This window comes from Podarcis cretensis (genome assembly GCF_951804945.1).
Source record: "Podarcis cretensis genome assembly, chromosome: 1".
In the NCBI taxonomy this organism is placed as follows: domain Eukaryota; kingdom Metazoa; phylum Chordata; class Lepidosauria; order Squamata; family Lacertidae; genus Podarcis; species Podarcis cretensis.
The window spans coordinates 31,214,050-31,237,662 of NC_137170.1; the positions used below are offsets into that span (position 1 = coordinate 31,214,050).

The window sequence follows — 23,613 nt, forward strand, 5'->3', positions numbered from 1 at the left end:
TTCTTCTCAAGTATTCCATGACCTCATCTAGACATTGTGACTCAAGATATATAGTATCTCCTATGGTCACATAGCTCAGACTTGCATCGGGTCTTCTTTGCTGAGCTGGATCAAAATGGATCAGAATTCAGGTGAGAGATTTTGTTTCAGAAAGTGATGCTGTTGATTGCTTAAGGTAAGGTTACCAGATTTTTTTTCAGTGGATCCGGGGACACTTTTCAACTTCAATGGATTTTGTATGGGGAATGATGTGTAAATCCGGGGACTGTCCCCGGGAAATGGCGACGTCTGGTAACCTTAGCTTAAGGAGCAGCTAAACCTGTTGAGGTTCTAAGAAATAATGTATGGTTCTGGGTACTAATGTTGCTACTTTTCATAACCCAAGTTCAGCTCCCTCTCTTTAAATGTGGTGATTTTTTTTTACAACAGTCAACCTTGAGCGGCCGATTAAGATCAGCATATGGATTTGGCACCCTAAAGCCTATTAAATTAGCCAGATCACAACAATTCATGACACAGGTGAGAATTGTGAGAATTCTTCCCAATCACAACATTTAGACATGTAGCTTCTGTATGAGACTCCTATCTGACTCCTTCATAAATAGCAGACACCTGAAAGCAAGGTGTAAATTTTTAACCATAATTTTTATTAATATTAACTTTAAAATATTGCATAATACAGTGGTACCTCTGGTTACGTACTTCATTCATTCCGGAGGTCCGTTCTTAACCTGAAACTGTTCTTAACCTGAAGCACCATTTTAGCTAATGGGGTCTCCCGCTGCTGCCGCGCTGCCACCGCACGATTTCTGTTCTTATCCTGAAGCAAAGTTCTTAACCCGAGGTATTATTTCTGGGTTAGCGGAGTCTGTAACCTGAAGCGTATGTAACCTAAAGCGTCTGTAACCCGAGGTACCACTGTATAGGCATGAATGCTGGTAAGGTAGTACTGAGCAAGAGTCTTCATAATAATAACCTTTCTTAATGGACAGCAAAAATGGTAAAATCTGTTGCCATCCAAAAGTAGCATACAATACAGAAGGAAACCAAGCTGAATGTGGTAGTGACATCTTTCCCACCACAAAGTTGTTGAAAAGATGGTTCCTTGGGATCATTATTTATTTATTTGATTTCTTAGCTGCCCTTCACCATAAGGTCCTTGGACTGGTTACAGTAATTAATAAATACAATTATTAGGGTGGCTCATAAAAATTATATATTGAATGTCAATGGACAAGGTAAAGAGAACTGATGTTTAGACATGCTTAAATTTGTATAGGATTGGGCCATTAACACCCACTCTTGCTTTCTATTTTGGGTGCCTGTCAAGTCTCTGTTTTCTTGCTGCAAGTTGTGAGCTGCTTACAATTCTAATTAGCGAACAGAGACTGTTTTCTTGTTTTCAGTGACAGCTGCACTAGTCATAACTGTTAGACAAGAAGAAAGGCTTCTAATTATCACCTAATGTGACCTCTGATTTATTCCATGAGCATGTAAATAAATCCAAGACTGGAGCTGGTGATAGGGTTATTTTGGGAGTGATCTTGCAGACAAGCATGGGGTAAATTTAGTAAAACCAACCCACATGGTTCAAGTAAATGGCCCAGGCCTTACATGACAGGATAAGGCAAAAAAGATAATGAAAAAAGAGAGGAATTAATCAGAGCAGCTGGCAGTACTATTATTATTTTTAGGACCTTCTTAAATTAGGTAATTTAAAATAATGGAGTTGAAATCTGATAAACTGTTTTCATTTTCAAAGAAGCCTTTGGATTGTGGGGGGAAATGGAAGCTGACTTTTTAAGTATGAGACACCAGAAGGAAACTCCTTCCCTTCCAAATTATATTTTATTTTTTAAAAACACTAATAAACAAGTCTCATGTTTCTTTAATTCTGGGAAGATGTGATGGCCTGCACTAATTCAGAGCTCCTGAATGCTTCACAAACCACACAGTCCAGTTTTGGATTCATCAATAATAATTATTAATCTTGATTCTGTGCTGCTAATGCTATTATTAAAATCCTCATAAAGCACATAACCAACTGCACAGGAAAAGGTGAGAAGTCTACCACAAGGATGTGCTGAAGTGGAGTGTGTGTGTGATATTCCAGAAGGAGATTTCTAAGGTGTGCACCTGACAGGCTGCTATGCTGATTTGCACAACCACGAAGCAGTGAGATGTGCGCTGAGTGCAGGGCACCTGAATTGCCTCCTAACGCAATTCCGTTGCTTCATTGCAGTACCCACCCCTCCCCACTTAGAAAATTTGGGAAGCCCCAACTATTTATTTTTTACATCTGTATTGTGCCTTTCCTCTTAAGAAGCCACAGGTAGCCGACATTTGATCACGGCATCATAAGAGTACTAAGGAACGGACCCCAAGGGTCATCTAGTCCAACCCCCTGCAATGCAGAAATCTCAGCTAAAGCATCCATGACAAATGGCCATCCAACCTCTGCTTAAAAACCTCAAAGGAAGGAGAGTCCACAACCTGCTGAGGGAGATGGTTCAAATAGACTCCCCTTCCCCTTTCAACCTCACAATAACCCTCTGGGGCATGGGCATAGGGGGGGCAGCTGGCCCCCATAAATCAATCAAAATTAATGCAAATCAGAGGTTCTGTCCCAACAAAAAATCCTGGCTTCGTCCAAGCTCTGAGGTAAAGTTAGGCCTGCGAGAGAGAGCGACCCGCTGAAAGTCACCCTTTATTATTATTATTATTATTTATTGGATTTATATACCGACCTATACCTGGGGGATCTCAGGGCGGTTCCCAGAATAAAATCGGGATATAAAACCACAAAATACATAAAAAAAATAAAAACAACCACCCAATACCCCTCCTCCAAAAAAAGCCCTTTAAAAGGGCATAGAATGTAAATCAGATCAACAAAAAAGGCCTGGTTATTGGCTCTTATTTAGACAAGCTGCCCAGATGTTTAGAAAGCCTGCACGATTTTAAATTTGCCTTCAGTCTATCCTATAGTAGTGTGTTCTTATCTATCCGCATGTTCTTAAATGACGGCTGCAAACTTTTCCGGGATAATTTTATTGTTTTGTCTTTATTTTAGCTTTGAGTGTGCCCCCTCCCCGCTACTAAAACCAAGCGGGTGTATACATTAAGGGTGTATACACGGGTGTATGAACTAAGATAAATAAATGAACATGGGCTGAGGAGGGTGGCTTCCAGAGTTTCCCACAGAAGCGCCTGCTTGGGATATAACCGCATTTAGCAGCAGGCACCGGGATCTGTACAGGTGCTCCGTTCCCCCTCACAGCCTCCGTCAAGCGGGCGGCGGAGACGGAGCCGCGTCCTCCCGAAGCCTCTCGCGCCAGCCCCGCTAGCTTGGGGAAGCTCCTCCGGGCCCGCCAGCCTTCCCAAAGCAAGGAAGGCCCTCGGGCCGCCGCGACGCCCAACGGCTCATCCCGCCCGCGCGCCGCTCCCAATCAGCCCGCTCGAGCCTCGCTGAGGCGGAGTCGGCCTCGCTCGTGGCCCCCAGCTGGGAGGGGAGGCGCGGGCGGCATGATCGGGACCGTGCTCTGTTACGTGCTGCTGCCCGTGGCGCGGCTCCTGCGGGCTTTCCGAGGTAAACCCCCCTCCCCGCGCCGCCGTCCCTCCTTTTTCCCCGGCTCCTCCTGTTTCCCTGCCCCCCCAAGCCTCCTCAGAAAGAAGAGGCGGCTTCGGCGGCTCCTCATACGACGCGAGGGCTTCTGTCAGCCGAGGCCCAAAGCTGACAGGAATCCCCGCTGCCCCTCCGCGCTTCTCCACCAGGCCTGGCCGGACGACGCTCAGTTGGCGGCCTGGAAGCCTCCCCTTCTCCCCGCCTCAGGGACCCCTTTTTGCGAAGTCCGCCCCCCCCCCTCGACGGACGTGGTGGTGGTTGTTGTTAACAGTTCTGCCCCTACATTCACGGGGACAACATTATCTGTCGCCGGTGCTTTGTTTCAGTGTAATAAAATGCTTAACATCAGTGGGGGGCTGTGTTATTTTAAAACCAGATGGTCACTTTCCCATATGGGCAACTGAGGGGCGAGGGGGGGGGGAAGCAGGACAGGCGTGCCAGTTGTGGGCGGGACCCGACGCAGAAGTGGGCGGGGCAATGAATGCAAATAGTGCTTTTGTACCGTCTGCTGGTTTCTTCTCCCCATGCTGTTTCTCTATCCCGCCGCGAACGGAACGAAAACGCACGCACGCACGCTCAAAGAGGGTGTGTTTTAAGGTGTGCGTAGCTGCATGCGCACGCGTCCGGGGGGGGGGGGATAACCCAAAAGGCCAGACGAAGAAGACTGTGAATCTGCGTTTGCCTCCCCGCCCCCCACTCCCGCCCCGGGTTTCCCTACCAAATGTTGCTGTACGTAAGATGCAGTAATTATGGTTTGGCTGGATGATGGCAGTGGGGAAAGAGATTAAGGAGGCAGGTGGTTTGGAGCGAAGTGTGAGCGGGAGCGTAGGAAGAGTAGGCATACGCGTGTATTTGTGGTAATCATAATAAATGAAACATATAGGCCTTTTGAACTGTTCAAAACACTTCAGATTTGTATTGTAATCCTTTTAAGTTAGGTCGCTGTTACACTGAGCGTGAGTGAGTGAGAATGTATAGTTTCAGTTTTCTAAATAGCCTAGCACTACCTTGTCTCCTTGTATGACTCTTTCTAATAACCAGAGTGTTAGGAGCTAGATATGTGCCCAATTTTCATTTTCCATGTGGCTTTGGAAGTACCTTTTTGAGGTATGCTTTTAATACATTCTCTCCCCCTCCCCTTTTGAAGAAGGGGGGTACAGATGTCCCATTTCAGAATTATCTAGCAATTCAATGCTTTGAACTGTAAATGTATCAATTTTCAGGGCTCCAGCACATTGGAAAGTACTCTTAAGGGTTAGTCTTTCTCTGCGACCCCTGGCCCTAGTTTCTTGCATAATAAAGTTATCATCCTGCATCACACTCTACCCATCATGATGACAAATATTTTGCTACCATGTAATATAGCTGACTAAAAGACAAATGTGAGGGAACAAGGATTAGCATTCTAACCCAGAGAAGAGGAGTCATCTAATAGCCAACCTAGATCCTATGCAGGAGATCTGTCTGGTTTGTTTGATTGGGATCATGACTTTGGGGGAGATTTTTAAACCTCTTCTCCTGCCCTGTTTTCTTGTTCCCTTCCAATCTGAAACTACTGTTTCCTAAATACATACACCAGCCAGATAACATAGCTAAAACCTTTACATTCTGTACTACTACATTCTGTTCCAGTTCATGAGGTAATCCAATATCACTTGTTTAACTTTTCTATCTGTTTTAAAAATGCCTCCTGATCTGGTAAGAATATTTTGGAAATGAATGTCTGTTAATGGTTACTTCTATTTGCACTCAAATCAATAATAGAAAATAATTGAGATTTTGAGATCAGCCAAAGTGATCAAGGAAGTCTTGATATTGCTAAACCCAAATGTTCAAAATCATGAACCTGCAACAATGTAGGACTGCTTTAGACAGTGGCATGGACTACTTTCCTGCCCACCTTCTCAGGATTAGTAAAAGCAGGTGTGCCCTACTGTGCCAACCTTTTGCTGATCCTTCTGAATTGTCCTCGTATCATAAACTGTTGAGTTCTAATAATTTTGTGGCACCTAATTTTGCTACCCTTTGGAAACATGTTGTTTTAATCAGCATCTGCTGTTGGCTTATTTTGGCAGATGCTTTCTTTACATGTCGAAAGAACATGCTTCTGGCGAAGAGCACGACCACCCATATAGACGGCCTATCTGGTCCCATCAGTGGGAAGCCTGTCTCAGAGGAGCAGCAAGCCCTGCTGCAGCAGTGGCTGGAGGAAGGTGCTGGTGAGGTCCATGCCAGTGAGAGTGCTTCAAAACCAGAGAAGGTGCCCACAATATCAGATGCTGAGTGGCTGGAAGGCCCAGAGCTACTGATGACAAGCTTAAGCAACCTGAATGTATCACCACAATCTGATGGCCAGGAGCAGCTGCCAAGTGAGGTCCAGATTGAGACGTCTCCTGGACTACAGGAATTTGTAGAAGTGACAGGAAGTTTACCCGCAGAAGAAAGGGAGGCCTTAGGGGACAATGCTATATGGGCAGCAGTAAGGACACAGGCTGATCCTCAGATGGTTGAAGCTGCTCCTCTGTCTACAGAAGTGTGGATTGAAGACCCTGCAGTGTTAGCCTGGAGTCCTGCCCAGGAGACAGATGTGGGACCAACAGAGGGAGCAGTATGGCCTTTTCAGAATGCTGGTCAGTTTCAGCCACTTCCACTAGAGATACCTTATCATGGTGAGTATAATTAATGTATTTCATCTTCTTATTTTGACTCTGCTTTCATAGAGCAAAACTTTCCAATATAATATGACTGTATGATCTTTGCCATGTGTGAGGCTGCAACAGAACTGAAAACACCAGTATTATCTTTCCGCAGACTCCTTCAAAGCTTTGCCTTGGAAGCATAGTCCATTGCTGAACTCCTTTCGTGTTTGGATATGTTATTACTAGTTTAATGTAGTATGACCAAAATTACAGCCCAAAAAGCATAGGCAGAAGGTTTTGTGAACAGTTGCCATCAGAATTGCATGGCAAAGTAATGAAAGGAGAGTTATTCAAGGTGTATTACTATCTGTGAAACAGATGACTTTTCAGAGTACAGTTGCAAGGAAATGAATCTAGTGCTTGTTTGAAACTTGTGAGCATTGCAGAATCTTTCTTCCTCAGTACATTTAAGTCTGGAAGACTACCTATCTTAGTCTGTTGCTGTAAAAATTCATCTTGTGAAGTAGGCCTATAAAATACCACAATGCATCTGTTAATCTTCAAGACGCCACCAGGCTAACTTTGTTGCTTTTAAATACATTTATACATTGGTCGCCTATCCATCTCTGCCAGTGGAGTACTTTTACAATCTGAATAATCTCTCTGAACGATCATATCATAGTTCAAATTCTTCAAGCAATTGATGAATGATAAATCCTTCATTTCCCACATAGCACATGTAAAGATAGTAAATGTGTCTTTGCATTTAACAAGCACTTTTTAAAGTAAGTAGTAGCTTCTAAAAGACTGTAATTATGAGGATCACAGCTAGAGAGGATTTAACCCTTTCATCCCCTGCTTTGGTCCTGGTGAAAATCACTTCTAATTGCATTGTGGGGGAGACAGATTGGTGCCATTTGCAGTTTTTAAAACCATGCATGTTAAATGTAAGGGTGCATTTAACATCACATCTGATTTGGTCCATAGGGTCAAACTATTTGTGATGCTGGAGATCTGTGATCAGGATCTCCCACTGTATTTTTAAATTAAAAGCACCTGTTTGAACTTTTGGAATGGATAGGGGTTCTGGAAGGGGGTTTAAGCCTTTTCCCTCATGCAGTTTCCTCTGCCTATTCCCTCGTCCCCCACTCCCATATTTCTAACATTTGTCTTCCTTTCTTTGTCATTACACAGAAATTCTGTGGAGGGACTGGGAAGATCTTTCTGCTCAGGCTTGCATCCCAGAGTTGAGCTCAGAGGCTGGGTCTTTATTTGAATTCAGAGTCATGTCGTATAACATTCTGGCCCAGGACCTGATAGAACAGAGCCCTCATCTTTATATGCATTGCCATCCAGACATTATGAACTGGAGCTATCGCTTTACAAATCTCTTACAGGAGATCCAGCACTGGGATCCTGAAGTGAGTGTGACATTTGCATTAGGCACTATATTAGTTAGAAAGGAGGGGGAAATCCTAAGTATATTGTTCTTAGCTAGTGTCTGATAATATGGCCCCCAGAGTCCTCACTTGCAGCAACTGGAATTTGGGTCCTTCTCGCACATAGCTCACGTGACTGTAAACCTGTCTCTAAGTTTGGATTGTCTGTAGATTCCTGTCAAGGGTCACTGAGAACTTTCTGGCATTAGGTAGCACTATTCAGTGGCTGTGAATCTGTAAGCACTTTCACTTTCAGTCTCCCACTCCTTGAACTCTTTGCACCTCCTCTCCTTATTTTAAGTAGTTTTTTGAATATGTAATTGCTTGTAGTCCCAAAGGATGCTGCATTTTCCCACTCTGTAGTAGGGGAAATAGGTATAGGGAAGATATTCAGTCAGAACTAGTTATAGTGAGGGAACTTATTCTGTTGTGCTGCCTTGGGAGAGCTGCTGCTAAGTATGTTCTCTGTTGCTTTCCAGATTCTTTGTCTCCAAGAAGTTCAGGAGAATCACTATTGGGAACAGCTGGAACCAACACTTACAATGATGGGTATAAGTAGTTTTTGCAATGGAGACTAGCTCAAGAATACTCCTATGGATTCCTCCAAGCACTGCTTTTTCTACACAGTTTTAGTGGCCACAATTTTTCTGGGATGATTTGCTTTACCCCCTGAGTTTGATAGAAGGAATGGTTGTGGGGAAGTTGGAGCTTCTCTGCTATCTTTAATGTCACACTAGGATATCATCATTTAGTAAGAGGCTTGGTCTGTCTCTCCCATGATTTTCGTAGTGGGGTTGTAGCCTCATGCTGGGGATTAAAGTCAACATTCCTTTTAAAATAAAAAATAAAAAATGAGAAGCAGCCATGGGAGGCTGCAGTTAGGAACAGGAGGTTGATGCAGGAGGAGCTGCTTAACTTCTCTCCCTCCTGCTGTCTTCTCACTCAAAATCCTGCTCCTACCTGCAAGCTGCTTTTCCTGTGAGTCAGGATATGGATCCCAGCAACCCTTCTCCCCGCTAGTGGAAAAGCAAGTTGGGGAAACTGATTTTGTGCAGGGAAACATCCAGGCTCAAAAAGGATTAAGCAGTCTTTGACACTCCTTTGCTCAAACTTGGGAGCTCCTGTAGCATCTTTTCAGTTTAACAAGGAAAAATTGTATCAGGAGACAGTTGTATGCATCTCCTCTATAACCTCTAGTTGAGCTTTGTGAATAAAATCATGCCAGGTTTAGAACGTCTGACTTTTAGGTTGGCCCTGACTTTTAGGTTGGTAGGGAACTTTCACCCCAGACATGGTTCCCTGCCTTCCTGAATCTGCTCCAACTCCTGCGACAGTTGGATATGTTTGGCTTGGCATGGTTTCACAATATGAACAGGAGGAACATTTGTTGGCTGGACACTGTAAAAACAGAAGTATAAGATCTCGATATAATTTCACCTTGCCTACAGAGACTTGCAGCCTAATCCTATGCAGATTTACTTATAGTTCAGTGAGGCTTATGTATGTGTTAGAGTTGCAACCTCAAGTTCTTGGTTGTTTAAATTGATCTGATGAAGCCTTTTGTTTGGCTAGGCTTTGCCTGCATCTACAAGCGGAGGACAGGCAGGAAGACAGATGGTTGTGCAATCTGCTACAAGCAAAGCAAGTTTCAGTTGATAAGTGCTAGTCCTGTTGAATACTTTCGGCCTGGCTTGGACATCCTCAACAGGGACAATGTGGGTCTGGTATTGTTGTTACAACCTTTACTCCCAGAAAGCTTGGGAGACAAATCAGTCAGCCCCTTGTGTGTGGCAAACACTCATGTGTTGTATAATCCCCGTCGGGGCGATATCAAACTGGCTCAGATGGCTCTGCTCCTAGCCGAGGTAGACAAGACTGCAAAAATGGCTGATGGCAATTACTGCCCTATTATCTTATGTGGGGACCTGAACTCTGTGCCTGACTCACCGCTATACAAGTTCATTCGGAATGGCCAGTTGTACTACCATGGAATGCCAGCCTGGAAGGTAAGCAGAGAAAGGGGATAGATGGCAACATCTCTTGACTCAGCTTAAAATGCATCATGCCTTTCCTCTGTAGACTTAGCGGCTTCTGAGATTTTCTACCATTGTACCACCTTTTTTGTGGCTTTGGTTAGTTCACTAAGAGAAATTGAATGATTTAATTTCTCTTGTGATAAAAAGGCCATTATTGTATTTGGGTCATAGGTGCTACAGGAAGAAGTCCATGCTAGAATCTATGTAAACTTAGGCTATCTGCATGACAGCTTCCTGCATTGCTGCTTTAGTAAAGGTAAAGGTAAAGGGACCCCTGACCATTAGGTCCAGTTGTGGCCGACTCTGGGGTTGCAGCGCTCATCTTGCTTTATTGACTGAGGGAGCCGGCGTACAGCTTCCGGGTCATGTCGCCAACATGACTAAGCCGCTTCTGGCAAACCAGAGCAGCACATGGAAACGCCGTTTGCCTTCCCACTGGAGCAGTACCTATTTATCTACTTGCACTTTGATGTGCTTTCGAGCTGCTAGGTTGGCAGGAGCAGGGACCGAAAATGGGGATTCGAACCGCTGATCTTCTGATCGGCGAGTCCTAGGCTCTGTGGTTTAACCCACAGCGCCACCCGCTTCCTGCTGCTTTAGTATATTAGCACAAAACATGAAGCTGGGGCGGTGGACAAAGCAGGCACAGAAATAGGAAGGTATTGAGAACAAAACTTTTCTACGTTAAATTAAATGTTCAAACAGATATTATGATACATTCAATTTAGAACAGATAGAAACTATTCCCCCTCATTCTAGCTGCCCCCAATGTATTCTATTTTATTCATTTGAAAATAATAAACTTTATGAAAAGCAGAAAGTCAAATGGGTGTATTATTCTATACTGAAAATGTGAAATCTGTTATGCAAATGGCACAAACTATGCTGGTTTTGCCGAATGGTCAGATGGGAGCAGAATAAACTGAAGCTACCAGCATGTGTGGGCTGCTAGATAAGGGTGTGCATTGGATGCACATTGAAAACTGTCATGCATATACCAGTTTAAAATTACTGGATTCCAAACCTTTTTCTCTGCTTGAGACAATCATGCGTTTGCTGTTATACCCCCATCTTCTATAGGCTAGATTTCTAACATTCTTGATTACCCGGGAATAGTCTAGACTGGGTTCTTCCAGACAGAGGCATAGTATTATAAAAGGGTCCTTAGCAACAGGCTTCCTTAACTTGCTGTATTATTTTTGGAAAGCATAACTTCAGATTAAATTGGAGTGGTGGGAGATACATGCTGGCATTCTGATGATAGCAGCACTGTACGGGTGCTTCAAAAACTTGCATGCAACAGCAGTCTTGACCCCATAATACACACCCTTCATTGGGTTTTCTTTCTTTTGACTAATTCCTTTGCTTGTAAATTCCTAGCATAGTCACAAATCTGTAGATGTAGGTGCCAGTTTTTAAGCTTGTGTGTGTGGCTGCACCTACTATAAATTTTGCTGTATTTGAGAAGATTGTGTGTTTCAAAACACTTTTGTGTGTGCTTGTGTTCTGCCCCTGTAGGTGTCTGGACAGGAAGACTTCTGTCAGAACCCACACCAGCGGAAACTGCTGACTCCCCTGTGGCCCAGCTCTCTGGGGATTACAGACAGCTGCCAGTATGTCAGTCTATGCCAAAGCAAGAAGTCAGGTGAGCTTCATGGTGGAAATGAGGACAAGTGTTGCAGAGACTTGTTCTCTGCCATTAATGTACTGTCTGAAAGTTGCTAGTTTTTTACACTCTAAAACCATCAGACTGGCTAAGAGCCTAACCACATATAATGTTACTATCCTATAAGTAATGTTTATTCATAAAAGTGTGTATTCCCGACATCCATAATTATAGGTTAGGGTCCCCCTCCTTTGCTTTAACCAGCATTTGAGTTTTGAAATTGCATTTTGATGGTTGTATGGGTGCAGTGTGGACTTGTACCTGCACTTCATTCAAATAACAACACTAGGTTGTATGGAAATAATCAAAATCAACTTAAATGCTTCGTTTTATTTCCCTCCTTTGATCTGCCTTTCTCCCTGTAGACAGGCGCAAATACAGCCGTGACTTCCTGCTTCAGTTCCGTTATTGTGATGTTGCATGTGAGCGACCTGCAGATCTGATCCTGTTGGAAGGTGTGACAGATGCCACGCCAGGTATCCAAAATTTCCCATCGCTTCATTCTGCAACTATGATACACCTAGTTGGAACAGATCTTTTAATACTTAATGGCTTGGACTCACTAGCAGGGTTTGAGTAAACACCAGCGGGGAGAGTAAGGGTCCTCCGCTGCCTACACCCTCCTTGTGCAGAAGGCTTCCACACAGGGAGAGTCACCTTTGGGTCATCTTACTGCTTAGAACACTGGGAGGGAAGGAACCAAGGATGACTGTGGCCAAGGTGGCTGGGGTGGCCCTGGAGCAAAAAAGGGAGGTGCCACTGCAATATGCGGATTTGAAGGAGGTCTTCAGCGAGAGGGAGGCAGACAGACTGCCCCCCCACAGACCATTTGACTGCCAAATCAACCTGCTTCCAGGGGCTCAGTTACCGGTGGGTAAGCTGTATGCCATGTCCGACCGGGAGATGCAGGAGTTGCGGCAGTTTATTGACAAGAACCTGAAGAGGGGTTTCATAAGGGAATCCAAGGCGGTGGGGGGCAGTCCCGTGTTCTTTGTGGACAAAAAAAGAGACTAATCAGCCCAGATTAGTCGTGGATTACAGGGCCGTAAACCTGGTGTCAGAACCCGTGACTTTCCCAATGCCCAGGATCGACGATATTTTGACATGTGTGAGGCGGGGAAAGATTTTTACCAAGCTGGACCTCAGGGGAGTATATAATCTGATTAGGATAAGGGAGGGGGATGAATGGAAAACGACCATGTTCACCCCCTGGGGGCTTTTGAGTACATAGTCATGCCATTTGGATTACAATCGGGGTCCGCCTGCTTTCAAGCCTTCATGCACCACGTGTTGGGGCCCCTGCTGTACAAGAATTGCATAGCCTTTGTGGATGATGTCTTGATCTATTCGGACAATGAAACGCAACACGTCAGAGATGTCAGGGAGGTGCTACAGAGATTGAAGTAGCATCAGTTGTGGGTCAAGCTGGAAAAATGCCAATTCCACGCCAGGGAGGCCGAGTTCCTGGGGTACAGGTTGTCCGACAAAGGACTAGCCATGGATCTGGGCAAGGTGAAGGCAGTGCTGGAATGGAAAGCCCCCAAAAACAGAAAGGATGTGCAGAGGTTCCTAGGCTTCAGCAACTTCTACAGGAAGTTCATAAAGAACTTTGCTCACTTGACAGTGCCCATAACGGATTGTCTTAGTAGCAAAAAGAAGTTCGCATGGACAGAGGATGCGCAGCAATCCTTTGAAAAGCTGAAGAAGGCGTTCGCCTCGGAGGAGCAGCTCCTTAACGTGGATCCGGAGAAGTCCATGAGACTGGAGATGGATGCATCTGACTGCACGATTGGGGTGGTACTTTTGCAGCCTGGGGCCAAGCAGAACTGGAGGCCGTGTGCCTTTTTCTCTAGGAAGATGAGCAAGTCGGAGCAAAACTACACGGTGTATGACCGAGAATTGCTTGCGATCTATGCGGCATTTCGGCAATGGAGACATCTGTTGATAGGGGCACGGCACAAAATCCAGGTCCGAACGGACCACAAGAACTTGGAATACTGGCGGACCGCACAAGTGCTCAACCAGAGACAGATCAGATGGTCCCAGGAGTTCGCCAAGTTCTTTTTCGAGATTCGATACGTGCCGGGAGAGGAAAATGTAAGGGCAGATGCTCTCTCCAGGAAACCGGAGTACATGGAAGGAGAGGGGCCACCAGAGACCAGGCACGTGTTCCCCGAGGACCGGTGTGTGGGGGGGAGCGTTGGTTGGGAAACAAGAACTGGCAGGGCTGACCAGAGACGATGAGTTTGCTCAGGCCAAGATCAGGGAACTCAGGGACGGAAAGGAAGACAATGGAGGGTTTGAGGAAAAGGAAGGGCTACTGTACTATAAGGGAGCGCTGTATGTACCAGAGGAGACTTTGAGGGGGAAGGTACTTAGACAGTTCCATGACAACCCAACAGCTGGGCACTTTGGACAGCACAAGACCATGCTACTTGTCACCAGGCAGTTCTGGTGGCCAAAGGTGAGGGAAGACGTACGAGAATATGTATGAGGGTGCAACCGATGCCAGAGGGCTAAGGGGGAAAGGGCGGCCCCCGCAGGGTTACTAGAACCCCTACCTACACTGGGAAAGCCCTGGGAGGTGGTGTCCATTGATTTTATGACAGATCTGCCCAAGTCTAGGGGGAAGACAGTGGTCATGGTAGTAGTCGATCTACTGACTAAAATGTGACATTTCGTAGCTTGCTCCCATGCAGCAACGGCAGAGGAGACAGCCAGGCTGTGGATCACATTTTTAGACTACATGGGGATCCCTTGAGGGTTATCTCGGATCGCGGGAAACAATTTACTTCCCGGTTCTGGAGGAAGCTCATGAGCTTGCTACAGGTCGAGGTGAGCTTCTTGACGGTGAGGCACCCAGAGGCCAACGGACACAGAAAGAGTGAACGGTATACTCCAGCAATACCTACGCTGCTATGTCAGCGAGAGACAGAACGACTGGGTAGAGAAATTAGCTTTGGCTGAATTTGCGTACAATAATGCTGAACACGTGTCCACGGGAATGAGCCCTTTCATGGCCAATTACGGGTGTCACCCCAGGGCCTTCCCGGGGCGGGGAGAGGAAGGATGGAGTGTACCTGCAGCTGAGCAATTTGTGGAGGAAATGGAGGCCTTGCACCAGCAACTCAGGTTGAACTTGGAGCAGGCCAAGGAAGTTTACAAGAGGCAGGCGGACAGGCACCGTCGGGAGGGGGAGGCCATACGGGTGGGAGACCGGGTGTGGTTGTCATCCCAAGGGTTACCCCTAAAGGGAGGGTGCAAGAAGTTGCAGCCGAGGCGGCTGGGACCTTTTGAGGTAATACAGCAGGTTAACCCAGTAGCATTTAAACTCAAGTTGCCTGACAGCATGAAGATACATGCAGTGTTCCATAGGTCCCTACTTTCACCTTACAGGGAGGGGCGGGAATTCCCAGGACGGGAGGGAGGGGTTACCACCCACCCGCGGGTAGAGGAGAGGGAACACTGTAACCAGGCCACGGAAATACTCGATTCAAGGTGGCGAGGTTGCCAGGTAGAGTACTTGGTAGCCTGGGAGGGAGAACCTAGGTCGGAAAACACGTGGGTCCCCGCTGAATCAATCAGTGACGGGTATCTGGTGGAAGAATTCCACAGTTTGTTCCCAAATAAGCCAAAACCACTAGCTAGATTCTGGGAGGAAGAATTTGGACCCACAGACGAGGAAGGGGACTTTGGGGGTTTTCCTGCCCCCGAAGAGGAGGGAGGGGAGGTGTCCGAGGGAGAGGAATCAGATTGGGAGGTTCAAACAGCGGGAAGAGATCCGAGCGGATGGGAGGCTGGTTTTGAATCCTCAGAAGATAATGACAGCTCCTTCAGGGGGTTCCCCGCATCGTCGGCCGAGGAGAGAGAGGAGGTGGTATTGGAAAATCGTGCTGGGGGTGGGGGGGTCCTGAGGAGGAGGTGGATGTCAGGAAACTGCCATCATGGCCGGAGAGAGAGAGCGGGCTCCGGAGGGGTTCCAGAGAGCGTCCCGGGATGGGGAGAGGCAGCCCATCTTCTGGGGAAGAGAATCAGCGTAGCACCAGTGGAGAAGGGGGGCAGATGGGGGAATCGGCAAGGCGGTCCCATGACTCCTTGCCAGGGACCAGCGGGGAGAGTAAGGGTCCTCCGCTGCCTACACCCTCCTTGCGGAGAAGGCTTCTGCGCAGGGAGAGTAGGAGGAGACTAGGCATCAAAGAGCTTCTTTGCTGGAGGAAGTTCAAGAAACGCCCACTGACGGATTCTGCCAGCGATTGAGACAGCCACGTGTGAGTGGCTGTCCGGACAGAAAAGGTTCACTCAGGCAACCCAGCCAGGTGTTGCACCGGTTTACGCACGAGCAACCCCTAGAACCATTACAGATATTTGTGGATTATTCTCATCCTCTCCAGAGGACACCCTCTTGCGGTTTGGTAATGATAGTCCATTATGTGCCAACAGCAAGTTAAGTCCAAGGATCACAAAACATAAGCATTGAGACTTGTATTTTTCAAATAGCAATCAGCCTTCCATGCCATGTGGCAAATTTATTTTGAAATTTATTTTGATCCTGTTGGAAATTTATTTATTTTGAAATTTAGGACTGTTACAAAGGCAGCTTGTGTATGTCATGCAGGTTTGCTGTTTTACGAAAAAGTCTACAATTACTCTTGGGTATTCCTAAAGTGGTTCTTTCAATCCTGGGCAAAATCTATTACTTGAAAGAGCAGCACCTTTACTCATCACCTGAGCCTTGTCTTGGTTTTATCTTGTTCCTGTTTGCGTATGAACTGCTTAATCCATTCTGGATGTGAGAAAGCAGGGGGGGCCCATTTCTAACTGTGGTAGATGTTCTCACCTCCCAATCTCTTTATGCACCAATATATTTCATTGAATGCTGAAACCTTTACCTGTTCCCCACTCTCTCCCATTTTGCCACTTGGTCTTGACAATGTAGATTGTTGAAGCAGCAGTTTGGATGGGGTTACTAATTGTGAGTTTAACCCAAAAATTGTACGTTCAGTGGTGTATCTGATCTGGATTTTCTTTGGTGCATTGCAGACCGTCCTGCACATTGGCCTAAGGAGCTCACTGTAGTGAACAACTCTGATCCAGATCTGTGTTACTCAAGGTAACTTGAAGGGGAAGGGTGTTGGGTCCCATGAATGAGACAGTTCCATAGCCAGGATTGTTATCTTGAGAGCATAGTGGAGTCACCTTTGGTTGAAGGGGATTGTATGATCCTTGTCACAAAGCCTATGTTAGAGTCAAGGTTTTCTCCAAGGAAAGGGGGCTGTGTTTGCAAGAGCAAGTTAATCTTCATACTGCAGTTGCTCTCTGGGTCACAGGAGGGAGTTTTACTTTTCATTTGTTACAATGAAATAAATTGAAACCAACCATGGGTGGGCCAAGTGAGAATCTCTCTTGAAACTCAAATTGAAGTACAGTGGTACCTCGGGTTAAGAACTTAATTCGTTCTAGAGGTCTGTTCTTAACCTGAACCTGTTCTTAACCTGAAGCACCACTTTAGCTAATGGGGCCTCCTGCTGCCACTGCGCTGCTGCTGCACAATTTCTGTTCTCATCCTGAAGCAAAGTTCTTAACCCAAGGTAATATTTCTGGGTTAGCAGAGTCTGTAACCTGAAGCATATGTAACCCGAAGTATCACTGTGTAAGATTAGATATATGCCAGGATAGTGCAACAGTTACAAAGGCTACACTAGCTTGGTCCCACCTCAGCAAGATTTAGGGCTCTGAGCAGACTCCCCTTGAAAATAGTCATTTGTCAAATAGAGTGTTGTAATCAAATTTAAGGGAGTTTCCCTAGGATCAGACAGTAATAGCAAAGCAAATGTCTGTGGAAGGCAGAGTTGAGTAGTTGAATAGTAGTACTTTTAAAGTGCTTTTCTTGCATTAATTGCATTTCTTCTCCTCTTCCCCATGTTTTGGGGATGAGGAGCTGTTTCTCCTGTACAGGTATCCAGGCAGTATCCAGCATGGCCTCAACCTGACTTCTGCCTACAGCCACTTCCTGCCTGAGAGAGGTTGCCCTGAGATTACAACCATGCCAATGGGTGTCGGGGCCACAGTTGATTACATATTCTATTCAGCAAAGCCTGTCAAGAGTGATAATGAAGAATGTGAGTGTTACAGAACTTGAATCTCCTGTATGGCTAAACTTTGTGTATTTCATCAAAGCTTTTGTGATGGACTGCCTGTCTATCTCAGCCTCAGCCCTTCAGTGAGCCACTGAGGATGGCAGCTTATGTCATCATAAAATGCATAACTCCCCCTGTTTTTTATCTGGCTATTACTCTGCAGTGAGTTGCAGTGGTGATCATGTACCGTATTTTTCCCTCTATAACACGCAGATTTTTTCTCCTAAAAAGGAAGGGGAAATGTCTGTGCGTATTATAGAGCGAATGTGTGGTCCCTGGAGCCGAAAAATCAGGCAAAAATCAAATCGCGGCGCTTCACGGAGAAGGGAAATCTGAAAAGAGGAAGCGGCTGCTTTCCTGCATTCTGCCTCAGGGTCTTACTGCCCACCCACCTCTGTTTCCTTGCTGTGTTTGCTCAAACGGAACAGAGAGCAGGGAAAGCCCCTCCCCTCCAGGCAAGCAGAGGGGAATTCCTCTCTGTGCTCAGGTGGTGCTGGGGGAGAGGGAGAGAGAGGGGGGAAGGGAGAGAGAGGGGGGGAGGGAGAGAGAGAGGGGGGAGAGAGAGAGGGGGGGAGGGAGGGAGGGAGAGAGAGAGAGGGGGGGGAGGGGGAGAGAGAGAGAGAGAGAGAGAGAGAGATGGCTGGCTTGGGTGGGGAGAAACATTTGCCTTTCTTTCCTCCCTCCCGTTAAATCCCTCTCCTGCATTCTTAGCCACCTGCTTCTCTGCACACCCCTCTCATGTCCCTTCTTTGTTTTTCCTTCGCTCCCCACTTAAAATGTGGCTACAAAGCATAGATCCACATGGCTCCTCAGGATCTTTGCATTGGGTCACCCCAAATTCACCATCAGATCACATAGCATGTCCATGGCTACAGCCTGCCCCCCCAAAATCACGCACCCACTGTTGCCTGGGGCTGCAATGGTGCAAAAACGTGGTTAAAAAGCATGGATCCACATGGATCCTCAGGATCTTTGCATTGGGTCACCCCAAATTCACCATCAGATCACATAGCATGTCCATGGCTACAGCCTGCACCAAAAAAATCACGCACCCACTGTTGCCTGGGGCTGCAATGGTGCAAAAACGTGGTTACAAAGCATGGATCCACAGGGATTCTCAGGATCTTTGCATTAGGTAAAGGTAAAGGTACCCCTGCCCGTACGGGCCAGTCTTGACAGACTCTGGGGTTGTGCGCCCATCTCACTTAAGAGGCCAGGGGCCAGCGCTGTCCGGAGACACTTCCGGGTCACGTGGCCAGCGTGACATCGCTGCTCTGGCGAGCCAGAGCCGCACACGGAAACGCCGTTTACCTTCCCGCTGGTAAGCGGTCCATATTTATCTACTTGCACCCGGAGGTGCTTTCGAACTGCTAGGTTGGCAGGTGCTGGGACCAAGCAGCGGGAGCGCACCCCGCCGCAGGGATTCGAACCGCCGACCTTTCGATCGGCAAGCCCTAGGCGCTGAGGCTTTAACCCACAGCGCCACCTGCGTCCTTTGCATTGGGTCACCCCAAATTCACCATCAGATCACATAGCATGTCCATGGCTACAGCCTGCACCAAAAAAAATCACGCACCCACTGTTGCCTGGGGCTGCAATGGTGCAAAAACGTGGTTACAAAGCATGGATCCACAGGAATTATCAGGATTTTTGCATTGGGTCACCCCAAATTCACCATCAGATCACATGTCTGTGGCCACAGCATGAAGCCCAAAAATGATACATCCACTGTTTCATTCAGAATGTTTTTTCCCTTGTTTTCCTCCTCTAAAAACGATGTGCGTGTTATGGTCAGGTGTGTGTTATAGAGCGAAAAATACGGTAAGTGCTTTGCTTCTTACGGCTGTTCCTTTAATTGTGATCGGAACAGACTAGAGTGCTGACTTCCTGTTGTTTTGCCATAAGTTTTTCCTTCTTATTGTACTTTAGCTCTGACCTATGCCCCTTGCCTCCCACAAATGCTTCTTCAGCAGGATCTATGCTCACATCTCTGATCTGGCTCCTGAAGGCTCTCAAGAAAAGTATCCTAATGTCAATGTCCAGTGCTGTCCACAATTTGTCACAGGGAGATACTGTACTGAACATCTACATTGTGTTGTTCCCCCACTTTGAGGTCTGAAGCCTGAGAGAGTCATTTGAGAGGGTAAAACCTGAAATGAAGCTTATACTTACCAAGCTAGTGATCACTTGCGTGATGTCTGCAACATGTATTGGCAACATGTTCTCTCACTGGTAGAGCATGTGCTTTAAAATGCAGAAGGTCTCAGGTACAATCCCTGGAATCTCCAGGTAGGGTTGGGAGAGACCCGTCTATGGAAAGCCCCTGCCAGTGAGTGTAGACATTACTGAGGCAGACAATTGGTATAAGGCAGCTTCAAAATAGCCATTTTCCTGTTTCCCTGGTTCATATTTTATTGAATGCTGAAAGATTTGGGAATATGAGCTGAATACACATATAGGATATTGCAGTCAGGGAAGGATGGTAGTAGAATGAGAAAACTAATTGGTTATGATTTTGAGAGGCTGTATAAGTGTGTCTGGGTTAGTGCATTTAGTTATTGAAAACAGTGGTTTTTGTGTGTGGTGTGTGTGTGCCCATGACAGTTGCTAATATCAGTATTTTTACTTTTTGACACTTCCATTGCAGTCTTTCTGTGGTTGAGCTTATGCTTCCGCCACTCCACATAGCGAATGAGTGTGCATGCTCTGTGCTCCTCTTATTTCAACTGTGATTCATTTTCAGGTCGCAGGATGTACCAAGATGGAGCCCTAAAGCTGCTTGGCCACCTCTCCCTCCTCTCTGAAGACATCCTTTGGTCAGCAAATGGCTTGCCAAACCCTTTCTGTTCATCTGATCATCTTTGTCTGCTGGCCAGCTTTGGCCTACAGATCTCTGACTTCTGATCATGTGCCAGATCTCTAGGACTCTCGCAAGAGTTGGTCTGAATGGGAAAAATCATGCTGTTGAAGTTTACATTAGCTATCTTTAAAAAAAAAGCAAAAGCTATTTATCTTCCCCACCCTCACCCCTCCCCTTTTTGAGATGTCCTTGTTCGTTTCTCCCACACTTCTTTTTTCATGAGGAAATAACCTGAGTTCACCCAGAATGCTACAGTGCTTCACTGCCAGTTTATGGCTGCTGCACCAGCTTTTTTTTCTCTTTTAACAAAGTGTATCCCGCCAGCAAATTAGCAGATTTCTATCAGCCTGGCAAGTATGCTTAGCAGCCACCATTGCTTAGAAGTCAGCAGAGCATGTCTTTGTGCACCACAAAGACCTTAGCAGGACTAGAGATGATTTGAGCCTGAGTCTAATCTGGCTTCATTCTTTTTTCTTTTCATCACAAGCAGCAGTTGGCCCATACATTACTGTTTCTGTTGCACCTAGGCCAGAATGCTGATGATGATTTTTGCAAGTGTGCAAAACATAGGGCTTTTTTGAAGTGCTAGTACTGCTCATAACCTCCAAAAGTGGGTGCTTGTTGACTGAAATGTTGTTTCTCTTATCTGCTTGGAAGTAGCATAAAATCAACCCGTGCCAACTAACCGTACCCTATGGAGGTCACCTTGCCAAAATTCAGCTCTCCTGCATGAACATTTGGAAGCCGCCTGCTCATACTGTAACAGACTTTTATCTCTGCTCTAAGAGCCCACTTGGATTTTATGCTCAGGATCTTGAGAAGGCTGTTTTCTCTCTCCCATCAACTTGTGACATTTTTGTTGCCTCTGGTGGCACTTCAGGGAAGAAAAAGACAGACTAAAAGTGGCAAAAACCCAAATGAGCGCTGCTTTGTTCTTTGTTACAGCTTGTAAGCCACAGTACTGGGTACCTCAACTGGTCCTGGCAGTTGCTGCTCATTTTTTCCTTTATCACCAATGAATTGTGACAGGAGCATGCGGCTGCAGAGTTAAGGCCAGCCTCTAAATAACCCACATCCTTTCCTTGATACATGGAATCCACAGGATCAACTTCAGCTTTGTGTGGGCCATGGCACAACTTTATTTTGTGGGGGGAGGGAACACATTCGGAGTTGTCAGTATTTTTAATGTTTTCTTAAAATTTGAAAAAATAAAATTTTATAATTTCAGAAAAGTTGTAAATTCAGTTGTTTGGAATGGCGTGGGTGAAACTGAGCAGGATGCTTTGTGAGAGCACTTTGTGTGTAGCCCTCTGGTGAACAAGGTGGCTGCTGAAGATGCACCCTGCTGTGTGGTGCTTGCAAATCCTGAAATCCAGTTTAATATTACGCACACTGACCCTCTCTGGAGTGATTACCTGAGTATAACAGCTCTTAGGAGCTTTCTGTAGAATTTGGCCAATAGGGCTTTTCATTTTATAGAAATGCATCTTTCTAGCTCTTACAGATATGAAAGTAGGCGTGGAAGTGTGTGGGCACTGGGCCATGGCTTGTTGAATGCTCAGTAATAATAATAGTAATAATAATAAATAATAATTTATTTATACCCTGCCCATCTGGCTGGGTTTCCCCAGCCACTCTGGGTGACTTCCAACAAAATATTAAAAATACAAGAAAACATCAAACATTAAAAACTTCCCTAAACAGGGTTGCCTTCAGATGTCTTCTAAAAGTCAGATAGTTGTTTATTTCCTTGACATCTGATGGGAGGGTATTCCAAATATTCCAAAGGGCGGGCACCACTACTGAGAAGGCCCTCTGCCTCAGGTGTCAGAATGGAGTGTGGAAGGCCTAATAAGAATTCAAGGGTGGGGAGAGGGGTATTCAGCACAGTGTGTCACTCCCTTGTTGCTCTCCTCTCTTGCACAATTTTCCAGAAGCAAAATTAAGCAAGTGCAAACAAAGTTGCTTAATCTATACAAGTTGCAGAGTTTGGGTTACATTGGGTTAAGGTTTCATTGGGATGCGGTGTGGGTTAAGTATACACATACAGCCCTAGATATGGGTATGAGTATACTCACCTGGGGGACGCGGGTGGCGCTGTGGGTAAAACCTCAGCGCCTAGGACTTGCCAATCGCATGGTCGGCGGTTTGAATCCCCGCGGCGGGGTGCGCTCCCACTGCTCGGTCCCAGTGCCTGCCAACCTAGCAGTTCGAAAGCGCCCCTGGTTGCAAGTAGATAAATAGGGACCGCTTACTAGCGGGAAGGTAAACGGCGTTCCGTGTGCTGCGCTGGCTCGCCAGATGCAGCTTGTCATGCTGGCCACGTGACCCGGAAGAGTCTGGACAGCGCTGGCTCCCAGCCTCTAGAGTGAGATGAGCGCACAACCCTAGAGTCTGTCAAGACTGGCCCATACGGGCAGGGGTACCTTTACCTTTACCTTTTATACTCACCTTAAAGGCAGAAGAGACTTGGTCTGCAATCCTGTGTCCGCTTACATGGAAGTAACTTCTAGTGAACTTTCTGGGATTTCTGTGAGAAGGGGCACAGGTTGCCCCATTTTTTTACCCCAGCTGGAGAAAAGTTCTGCCTTCATTTATTTAATCTTCCTGCAAAGAAGTGGTGGTGGTCGTTTTTAGGAATGCGTGGTGAAAGGCTTCCTGAAGGGGAGGGTGGGTAAAGAATGAGGAAACTTCTTGGACATTGAAGTGACTACTTAATTGCAGTGCAAAGAGCCAGAAACTTAGAGCGATGCTTATTAAGTTCCAAATGTGGGAATGTTAAGATGGCAAGTTTCCATGTTACGTGAGGCATATTGAGTGGCTGTCAAATGTATTATTTTGTTTCCTTTCCCTAATCCATAAAGGCTCCATGTACCTCTTTGATTAGAATACGTGTCATTGCCAAAGCTTATTTGGCTGTTGGCTTGCATGGGAGGGCAAGCAGCCACATCATCACACCAGAAAGTTAGCAGCAGCAACGAAAAGCCGAGTCTTAACTTTACTGGAAAGAACCCTACTTCATGGCAACTTTGGGAAATGACCAGGGCCTCTGGCATTACATTATACAGCTCATCATAGCTTTACTCTTCTAGATTCTGGAATAATGAGTATTAACTGCACCCAGCAATGATGATTACAGAAATAAAGAAAATTCCTTTTGACTAGGGAGTCCTCCTGGTTGCCAGCCTTTTGATTTAATACACCACCTGAC

At 46.1% G+C, this 23,613-nt stretch overlaps 1 protein-coding gene across 4 annotated transcripts; it reads left to right on the forward strand.

The window, feature by feature from the left end:
• The first annotated feature begins 12 nt into the window (after positions 1-12).
• On the forward strand, positions 13-21,634 carry ANGEL1 (angel homolog 1). 4 transcript variants are annotated; one of them, XM_079972077.1, is made up of 10 exons: positions 13-131; positions 5,701-6,294; positions 7,459-7,685; positions 8,183-8,252; positions 9,276-9,709; positions 11,258-11,384; positions 11,771-11,881; positions 16,446-16,515; positions 17,361-17,524; positions 20,286-21,634. In XM_079972077.1, exons 1-10 carry the CDS (start codon positions 116-118, stop codon positions 20,444-20,446), a joined length of 1,974 nt encoding a protein of 657 aa, XP_079828203.1. In that variant the 5' UTR covers positions 13-115; the 3' UTR covers positions 20,447-21,634. The 4 variants fall into 4 exon arrangements, with proteins under 4 accessions (XP_079828203.1, XP_079828205.1, XP_079828202.1 ...); XM_079972079.1 differs by lacking the exon at positions 13-131 and adding an exon at positions 3,412-3,589; XM_079972076.1 differs by lacking the exon at positions 13-131 and adding an exon at positions 4,059-4,210.
• The last annotated feature ends 1,979 nt before the right edge of the window (positions 21,635-23,613 follow it).